The sequence below is a fragment of the Crassostrea angulata genome, chromosome 1 (genome assembly GCF_025612915.1).
Source record: "Crassostrea angulata isolate pt1a10 chromosome 1, ASM2561291v2, whole genome shotgun sequence".
In the NCBI taxonomy this organism is placed as follows: Eukaryota; Metazoa; Mollusca; class Bivalvia; order Ostreida; family Ostreidae; genus Magallana; species Magallana angulata.
In genome coordinates, this window is record NC_069111.1 from 9,985,975 (window position 1) to 9,996,529 (window position 10,555).

Consider the following 10,555-nt stretch of genomic DNA (forward strand, 5'->3'; position numbering starts at 1 on the left):
GGACAGCAGAGATGATACAGAATCAAGCCATCATCGCTTCCATTAGTTCTACACAAAATACCAAGGATTATGGAATGTGTTACATTGGCCTAATTGAATACGAAGTTAAATTTTGAAGGTGTTTGGAATTACATGTGAAACCATAAAAAAAGGATTATCTCTGCAAAAATGTTTCGAGGAATCGAGTATACTAGTATTTTATTGATTTTCTTTGGTAGAAAATTAAACTGTAAGTATTTCTTAATTTCAAACGTATTAGAAAAGTAATACAAATATTTAGAATAATATTTTATGTTACGGTATTATATATCAATTTTTATTGCTTTTATTTTACGGGATAGTATATGTCAATTAGTATATATTAACAATCATGTATACACAAAAAGTAACAGTAAATCTTATCTCAGAAACTGGAGACCCATCTCTTTGCTTTAATGTAATACATAAAAAATGGTCAGGATGTACTTCACATATTTTACCTGAGGTAATAGGCGCAGATCAAACAGGATTTATACAAGGGGGATAAATAGGAGATATTCGCGCCTGGTTTATGATATAATGGTCTTTACTGAATTAAAAGATTTACCAGGAATACTGAATAAGATAAACTTTGAACAAACGTTTGACTCTCTTTTCTAGAAATTTAAACAAAAGACTCATTTTTTAAAATTTTAAATTCTGTAAATGGATTAAACCTTTTTAATACGATTAATTCATGTGCGACCCAGGCCGGTTTCTATCCATTTTATTTTTCAAATTAGAACGTTGATGTTGACCCCATCGTCCCATACATTTTTCTTTTATGTGCCAAAATATTATCAGAAAAATTGAAAACCAAAAAAAGCATCAAGGAAATTCAAATAGGAAAAAAATTGAATTTTAAATGTCTAAACTTGCTAACGATAGTGCGATGATCATCGGTGGATCAGAAAAATCTCTTCAGACCTGAATGTTCGAATTAAAATGGTTTTATATATATTTCAGGACTCAACATTAATCAATGGAAAACCCAAGTTATAAGATATGTGAAAAAAAAATTCCAATTACAAAAAATGTCAAGAAATTGAAATAATATGGACAACTACCTTTAAACATATCGGTATTAAATATGATGCATATCTTTTAAAGATCATTAAAATGAATTATGACTAAAATTAGTTGAAATCAAATCAATTGTGAAACAGTAAAAAAAGAGACAGAAAAGACACTTAAATATAATTACTTATTATTGCAAATATGATTTACTTACAATTTTATTGTGAAGAAAATTAATTTGTAAGTATCATTTGCTTTGCATTGTGGTCTTTTAATTTTTCGAAAGATTCAGTTGGTTGTGTTATGAACTGGTCTGTTTTGTATTTTAGTATATTTTTTTAAAATGAGTTGTACGTTTTGAATTAACGTCTTTTTTTACCCTTACCGTCGCCCATAGTTTCTGTCTTGATTATGTTATAATATACTCATACATTTTTGACAAAATGGAGAAATAGTTATGAGTATTGAAAATCTTTCCTTTGTATCATAAAAATCGATGGACATCTATGCATTGGTATTTCAAGATGTTTGGCATTGTTTGTAGTGGGTTTTTTTGGGGGGACAATGCATATAATCTATTGCCCTTGCGTACGAATTTGTTTGACTCAGAGAGAATAAAGAATCAGGTCATCATCATGTCTATTAGTTCTACATAAATTGCCAATGACTGTGGAATGTGTTACATTGGCCAAAGTTAAAGACGAAGTTAAATTTTTGAAGTTTTTGGAATTACATGTGAAACAAACGAGCTTATTTCTGCAAATATGTTTCGAGGAATCGAGTATACTTGTAGGCTTGAACTCACGACCTCTGGAACCCATTCTCATAGCAGTGAGCGGCCACCGCGCTAACCACTCGGCCATCTAGGCAAGACAAAAATCTTGCTTTCGATGACGAACGGAACCTAGAGCGCTGGCCGCGCACTACACGGTCGTTTGAGATACAGATATATCGTTTTTTCCCAATAACGACAAACAGCATATTTTAACTTCCCACATATATAGTTTTTGTGAATGTTGAAATTATCATAATATCATTAAAATAAAAAAAAATCTTCATTTACTGTTTTTTTTGTTGACAGAGGGGTCAACCAAAGTGAGGCAAAATTGTTGCAAACAAACTATAGCATTCCCTAAAAGAGTAGTTTGTTTACTTTAAACAGTGTTGTTTTTTTATTTGGTTATGCTTATCGGAAAATTGGGCTACAAGATGTTTCTTAGTAACCCAAAACAAACTTTTCTGAAAATTTGAGCATTTTTAATCCCATTTGAAGTTTTGCATTATGGAAGAAAAGAATACTTAAATCAAAAGTGTTTTTCACACAACTAAAAATCACTACATTAACCTTTAATTTCCAATCAGGAAATTTTGCAAAGAACAATTATTTTCCATTTATGCTTAAAATTTCATCTTAACATTAGAATATATGTACACTTATTGGGAAACATCAGGAGTAAGCATCAACGTCAATCAATTGCATCTTTTTTTCAAAACTAGGTCAAATGTGTAATCTTGGCATGCTCCATCGTTACAACACTGGCATATCATCGGTATATGAAAGTACGCTTACCGCAGACAAAGCCTTGAATGTATTATATTCAAATTATCGTGAAGATTGCGCTGGGACTACTGAGATTAACAGTTATCAAAACGCCTGGTGGCATGTTACCTTCAAGTCCCTCTCAACGATTTTCAAAATCAACTTAATCTTCCGAGAGAAATGTAAGTTTTCATAGATTTGCAAGTTTTAGAAAACAAATTACCTTCGGCGATATCTCGGGGATGGGTTAAGGGGCAGGGGTCTCCCTACTTGTTTTCATGTATGTATACCAATCTTTGAGAGTATATATTCAATCAATGCCCCTGTTTTCCAAATTCAAAAATACACAATACCGATAATTTGGTGGTAGTTTTAATACACTACATATGGAAATCTAAAAGTTTCGCAGCATGGTTCATTCCCCGTGCCTCTATGACGTCACGTTAATTGGCCAATACCCGCATAACTCAAAAACAGTTTTTCATATTAATCAGTAGGAAATATTGAGCGCATCGTTGCTACTATCTATTTTGCCTTTATTTTTGTTCATATTATTTTGCATATTGTATTAAAAATGGCTTTGTAGCAAGCATGCACTTGACATTTCCTGTTCAAAAAATGATAGGAAATACCTATTCTTTGCTTGAATATGTACTTTTTGTGGAATTAGATCATAAGTGATATGTCATATCTATATTATGATATCGATCAGACAATTGATCTTGTTAAACCTGAATCATATATTTTTTATTTGCTCAAATTTCTGAAGGTATACAGTATTCATAATTCGAATTCTCCACACAAAGTCCTTTCTAATCGTTGATACAAAACAATTATTAACACTGTTTATTCGGTTAGACTTTCGCCATGAGAAATATTACGTCTTCATCACTAATGGGACGGTCTCACCAGAGGAGCTGAACGCCCTTAATCCTGTGTATCATGACGAACACGTCAAACCAAGCTACCAAAACACGATCGTTTTCCCTGGGGGTCACCATGGACTCCAAGTTTACATCTTAGTAAACAGGACTGGTATCAACAATGCTGACCATGGCAATTATGTGGAACTCTGTGAGGCGGAAGTTTACGGTAGTCAATTTAACTACCGTTACTTTTGAAATCAATCAAGTTATCTGATACATTTATGTAACGAAGATATGCAAAATCATCAATCAATATGAACCTCTTAACCTAATTTATAGTGATATTTCTTTCTTTACTTTCGAAATATTTGCATCGCATATAGACTATGTAAACTGAACAATTGGATTTGTTATGATTAATTAGACGCCTTTGGAACTTGATATCAATTAAATTGTACCAAGTGACTCGGATTACTAAATAATCATTAGAAAGTGTTATACACAAGGATAACAAACCCTAGCTCCCTTAAATATTTTTAGTACTTTTGTTCCGATTGTGAATTGTTATATTATTAAGTGGCCGCTGGCGTTTAAGTAGTTTTAGTTCAAACATTCGATTTATATATATATATATATATATATATATATATATATATATATATATATATATATATATATATATATATCTATCTATCTATCTATCTATCTATCTATCTATCTATCTATCTATCTATCTATCTATCTATCTATCTCTGAAATCCAGTTCAAATAAAGAGATTACCTGATTTATTTGACAACATCTTTAATTTTATTTTTTTTAGCAAATGATATTGATATAACGATTAGTTTTTTTTTCATTTCTCCAATTTTCTATACTAGTATATTATATATTTAAAATTTTTAACGATATTTCCATTATACGAGTTTTTAAATAATTTTCAGGGTGTATACATGTAACTTATGACGAAGCTCCTGCTTGCAAGTGCCGAAATGGAAACAACACGATGGATGATCAAGACTTGGGTATTTATGATTTTTTTTAAAAAATTCAGACAAGTTCGTATTTTTAAGTACTATTCATACAACCGAATTGCTCATACATTAAATCATTAAAACAATATGATAATCATATATTTTTTCTCTCTTTTTTGTTATGATCTTTATAGTTCTGTGGGATAGCAGAATTGCGTATTCAACTGGGACCGTCACCCTACACTGTTACAAGTACTACCTCTCTATCATGAACCTGACCAGTCAGACTGAGTCAGAATTAGTGAGTATTTTAGAGGCGTGTGATGGAAAACAACAATGCACCATTCCAACAAGTCAGAACTTGAAAGACAGTTCAGTTCGCTTTTATTGCACTGGTAAGTGGGGATTTTATTTGACGTATATTCTACAAATAAATACGTTGTTACAATACATCTAAGTACGACGAAATGCTCACTCTATGTAAAAATTCATTTGATCTTTGGGCAATTTACCAGTTTACCATAAAGAATATGAAACTATTGTTAACTGCTAAAGTTTGGTATTATGTATATTGAATTCAAGGTTATATCAAAAGGTCAAGGGTAAACTATGAGAACATCATCTATTATTTATATCAAAATTGTACCTACGTACATGGAAATATTTTTTATTATCATTAATCCAAAATTCATTTTGATCCTTTTGATGTATCTTTAACAAAATATGGTCGTTAATATAATTCTTAAATTTTGTCTAAATAATATTTCATCAGTTCCTTTAAGACATTGTAGTGTTGCAAATTTTACCGAAATGGGTTATTAAGCGTTACTTGTGCATGGTGTTACATAACAAATAATGCAAAAAATATAAGTTAGAATATATTTCAGAGTATATTAGTGCAAATAGACATACTTAATAAATAGCAGCATATGAGCATATACATTTATAGTTATATAAGTGTTTTTGTCCATGAAAATTTTAAGAATATCTATTTCGATTTACTCCCACCAAAAAGGAATAAAAAACGGTAGGTTTGAAGCAAATTTTTATTTCGTGGTACAAAATATAAGTGTATGAAATATAATTTCGAAAATTGTTGGCATATCTGGACATTGTTAACTACTTAGGTAACGTTAGTATGTATTCCGTCCATATCTAATGCTAGCAAGTAAATATATCTTGTGTTTTAATACACCCTTTTGGAAGTCATTCAGCAATTATTACCGGTACTCAGGTGACACAAAGTTATATATTTTGACATGCCTTGCATTAGTTAGTACATGTGTCACATGATAACATGTACATGTACATCAAAAATGTCAGTGTACAAATATCTCTATTACACAGATATATAAGGCGAAAAAGGGTGTCATTCATTATCTCATGCATACTTTTATATGGAAATTATTCGACATCTTTAGACGAAATACTTTTTAATTCATTTTCAACCGCACTCATGGGTGTCTCCATTTCACGCATTTCATTGGTTAGAACGACCGTCAATCGCCGTAAACTGCCCGATAGGTAATCATGTACTTCGACATCTTTTTTGACATGAATATACCGAAGGCAGTTAACCTAATTTGGATGGGTAAAATCTACGTACATAAGTATGCAATTTGAAATGCATTTAATTTCTCAAAATGCTTTAACCGAACATGAAATGACGTTAAATATACTATTAACCATTACTTTCTCGATCGACTCCCTCTGGTCCTAAAAGTAAAGATGACATATAAAAATATGATATGTAACTGTACTTATCCTCATTTCAGACCGATGTATAAATGAAGCCTACAACAACACAATCCCTATCTCTCAACTGATGACGGATTTAAATATATCATATTATTTTGAAGTCAACAATAATTTCACTGCATTCTTTAAGTCTCGAAAATTAAACTGTTCGGAGCGATATGTGCTGACCAACGGAAACCTCACTCTGCAATGTCAACAAGAGGGGCGATGGATTGGGGAAGCCCCAGTGTGCAATGGTAAGATTACGGGTACCTTCCACTGATGTTAAGGTGGCTCAACAGTGTTCGGTGTACATGTACTTTTTAGCTATTTAGTAACATGGGTCGGCATTTGAAAAGATGTCAGATTAAGACCATAAGAATTCAATTATATATAGAAGTTATTTCTAAATGAAATATTTTTTCAGAATTTCATAGGATTTAACCCATATGAGAGATTGGCGTAGATTTTACGTTTAAAGTTAGTTATTTATACATGGATTTCAATTATATATAGAAGTCATTTTTAGATGAAACAATACTTTTCAGAATTCAATAGGATTTAACCCATATGAGAGATTGGCGTATAATTTACGTTTTAAGTTAGTAATGTATACATGGATTTCAAACTTATACATTTCCTCATTATACAATACATGTAACAGAACCATACATTTCCCTTTCATCAAACAACATGTATGTTTTTAACTCTTTTTTTCGGGAGATCACTGTATGAACTGTCATCCTTTCAAAATAAATTTTTTTCATTTACGATTGTTACTCTAAAGGCTACAAATCGATTAATTTTTAGAATTTACTAGTATTTGTGTTTTTATTTAAAAGTTACCTGCCAAGAACCTATACATGAGAACAGAACCACGATTCGACAACCAGCTTCATTCCCAAATTATTTTTCGGACTACATATTTCAGACCTATAATGTCTCTTACACATGCAGGAAACATCATCGTATCGTGAAAGGGAATTTAACGAGAGTTTGTAACGAGAGTGGTGATTGGACAGGAGATCTGCCGGTCTGTAAACGTAAGAGAATATAACAAACTAAATATTTTTTCGTATTTCGCTAACTCAACTAGGTTGTGTCCATTGTCCTCTCTCACAAGCAAAGAATTGCATTTTTAAAAGTCGGTCCGGGTTTGTTTAAGCAGATAAACTCCAATTGTATTTTATAAGAAACAAATATGTAAATGTCTTTACTTACAGAACATTCTGTTTCGATTTATCATCTTTGTAATTTACCCAAATTGAATATTTTTAAAATTGTAAGCAAAATCCTCAATAAACCATTGCAAAGAATTTAGGGACACTTTGTAGCAAATAGGAAAACATCTCATAGATGTCAACGCGCAAAAAATTCGTTTTTTTTTTTTTAATTGGATGGGATTCATAATCCCTTTGAACTTAAAGATTTTTCACCGTCGGTCCATTAGTCGTAAAGACGACTTATTAAAAGACCTTTTTAAAGCACTTAAGCTCTAGCTGTTAGCTTGCTTAGTTTTTATCCTTTCACAAAAATGATATTTCAAAATAGCATTATCAAATTCATAATGAGGCTTTTGGGTTTATTGCCTAATTGCATTCAGCATACATTTTGTTTATGTCATGTTTGATTTTTTTCTGGTTGAAGGTTGTAAGTGTCCGTGTGACCGGTTAAAGTATCAGAACTTTATCACAGACCCTCAAGTTCTTCAACGCAGAATCGACGAAATAGAAAAAAAATTGAAAATTAGCGAAAAGGCACTTTCTGCTACAGTGAGGAAGAAGACATGCGCAAAGGACGAAAGAAAATCAGCGAAAGGAATTGGTTCCGTCCTTGGGATCGGGATAATCGTTTTTGTTGTGTCCATTATTGTTTGTAGTGACACCCCAATGCTCTACAGACACATCCGTTACGGCCCGTGATATCAACTGCGGGCTGATTCGTTATCATCCGTTACGGCCCTTGATATTAACTGCTGACTGATTTGTTATCATCCGTTACGGCCCTTGATATTAACTGCTGACTGATTTGTTATCATCCGTTACGGCCCTTGATATTAACTGCTGACTGATTTGTTATCATCCGTTACGGCCCTTGATATTAACTGCTGACTGATTTGTTATCATCCGTTACGGCCCTTGATATTAACTGTGAACTGATTTGTTATCATCCGTTACAGCCTTTGATATTAACTGTGAGCTGATTTGTTATCATGCGTTACGGCCCGTGATATTAACTGCTGACTGATTTGTTATCATCCGTTACGGCCCTTGATATTAACTGCTGACTGATTTGATATCATCCGTTACGGCCCTTGATATTAACTGCTGACTGATTTGTTATCATCCGTTACAGCCCTTGATATTAACTGCTGACTGATTTGTTATCATGCGTTACGGCCCTTGATATTAACTACTGACTAATTTGTTATCATCCGTTACGGCCCTTGATATTAACTGCTGACTGATTTGTTATTATCTGTTACGGCCCGTGATATCAACTGTTGGCTGATCCCTATTTTGGGTTGATTTATAAGAATATCTGGTGTAATTCTTCCATTCTCTATATCTTATAGTCTTAATCACTCATTTACATAGGCAAACAAAGGAAGAAAGAAGGTGGCTTTTTTCTTTTTAAATGAACAAAGTTTCAGTTTGTATCTTTTTACTTTCGATACCATGCAAATACCCGATTGCCTTGTCGCTGAATATGTCATCGCTTCTCGAATTTATAGTTTCCAACACTGAAATATAAAACAAAACAACAATTACTTGTCAAATCTACAAAGTAGATTATTCATTCAACTTGACATGTATTTTGATAATCGAGAGAAAATAGAGAGATTAAGCATATTAATGTATTATATGTGTACGAGTACGTGTAACTAGGGGAATCCCCTAATTTTATATGTATTGCGTCATAATTTCTACATACCGCGTAATTCTACAAAGGTGTACAAAACGTGTAGAATCATAAATATATACGGATGTAAATACAGATTTTGTGCCTATCAAAAGTTGTTTTATATAAAGAAGTCGATAAGTTGAGGTCGACTGTGCATTTGGTTTCATCAAATTCACAGAATTATTTCATATAAACAGTGAGAATAAACTGAACAGGTTGAAAATGTTAAATCGAATTGTTTTATACGTTCATTTACTAGGACAGTTTATTTAACATAAGCCTTTATTTAGTAAAAATATAAATGTATAAGGTATCTTCATATTTTTGCTACATAGTTACCGGTCCAGGGAGCCCTGGTACCCCAGGTAAGGTATACAAAGAGGGCCTCTGTGGAGGTATTGCCTCGAGCAATTTATATGCAATTTCAAATAAAATTATTAAAAACAAATTAAAAAAAACAACAAAACATAAGAAATTGGTACATGTACGTGTAAACACACTAGCAGCTCTACACGTACCCGTAGACGTACACGCCCTTCCAAGAGAGTTGCCTTTGTGGGTTTGGAGTCAGCCTAGCACCAAGACGGATGTTAACATTTAATTAACTTTCACATTTTGAAAAGAAAATCAATTTTTTATCATTGTCATATGAGTATTGCTTCGTCACTAGAATCGGAAATACGAGTTTACCGAATGTATATATAATGCCTATATAATGTTTCAGCAGTAGTAGTATATAGTATAGCAAACTGTTCTACCCTAAAATGATGAGATGATGAGCAAGCTAAAAATAGACCCGATGAGTAGCCCTATGACCTTTAAAAGACCCGATGAGTAGCCCTATGACCTTTAAAACTTTGCTAATAATGATATAACAATTAAAAGTCTGAAACCTTTTAAACTTTGCTAATATATATATATAACAGTCGTATTATGTAAACCTTAAAATCGGTTGTGTAAATAAATACAAAGCTAGTGTGATGTAAATACGTCTCGGATATAAGTTGAAACAGGAGCACCTCTTTGGATTTGATTTTATTCAACATGAATATCGATAACCTATTACACCATATCGAAGATCGTATGGTAGAAAGTGAAGTGTAGAAGTGTTTAACTCTAAATGAACTGATTTAATGGCCAGAGCCGAATAAGTATACTCAGCACCATGCAGTCAATAAGAAATTAGAAGAATTTCGGACAGAGTAAGTTATTTCATTATTATTAATTTCGGTTTGAAAAATGAAACTAAATAGGTGTAAAAGAGAATTATGGATATATATCAACTTTTTATTAGGAATAATATCGAGGAAGATAGTTCAGACGAGAGTTTGAGCCTTGATCTCTATGCGGAGAGTGGTGAGTCCGATGATGATTTGTGTGTTAGTTACTAAAAGTTCATTACATAACCAGGATCCTTGAGGCACCATGAGTACGATGCATAAGTGCAGTCGTAGATATGTTGGAACTAGTTGATAAGAGAAAAAAAAGTTGAGTTATTAGT

The 10,555-nt window shown here is 32.4% G+C and overlaps 1 protein-coding gene across 1 annotated transcript; it reads left to right on the forward strand.

The window, feature by feature from the left end:
• The first annotated feature begins 77 nt into the window (after positions 1-77).
• LOC128162855 (uncharacterized) lies at positions 78-9,374 on the forward strand. Its single transcript, XM_052826273.1, has 8 exons — positions 78-229; positions 2,533-2,757; positions 3,434-3,667; positions 4,384-4,464; positions 4,608-4,808; positions 6,189-6,407; positions 6,993-7,193; positions 7,798-9,374. Exons 1-8 carry the CDS (start codon positions 169-171, stop codon positions 8,070-8,072), a joined length of 1,497 nt encoding a protein of 498 aa, XP_052682233.1. The 5' UTR covers positions 78-168; the 3' UTR covers positions 8,073-9,374.
• Positions 9,375-10,555: the final 1,181 nt, after the last annotated feature.

Bases quoted from the DNA above. Each gene is read 5' to 3' on its own strand.
- LOC128162855 (XM_052826273.1), top strand. From the start codon at position 169: ATGTTTCGAGGAATCGAGTATACTAGTATTTTATTGATTTTCTTTGGT. The intron at 4,809-6,188 runs GTAAGTGGGGAT...TCCTCATTTCAG, and splicing joins AGTTCGCTTTTATTGCACTG to ACCGATGTATAAATGAAGCC. The intron at 7,194-7,797 runs GTAAGAGAATAT...TTCTGGTTGAAG, and splicing joins AGATCTGCCGGTCTGTAAAC to GTTGTAAGTGTCCGTGTGAC.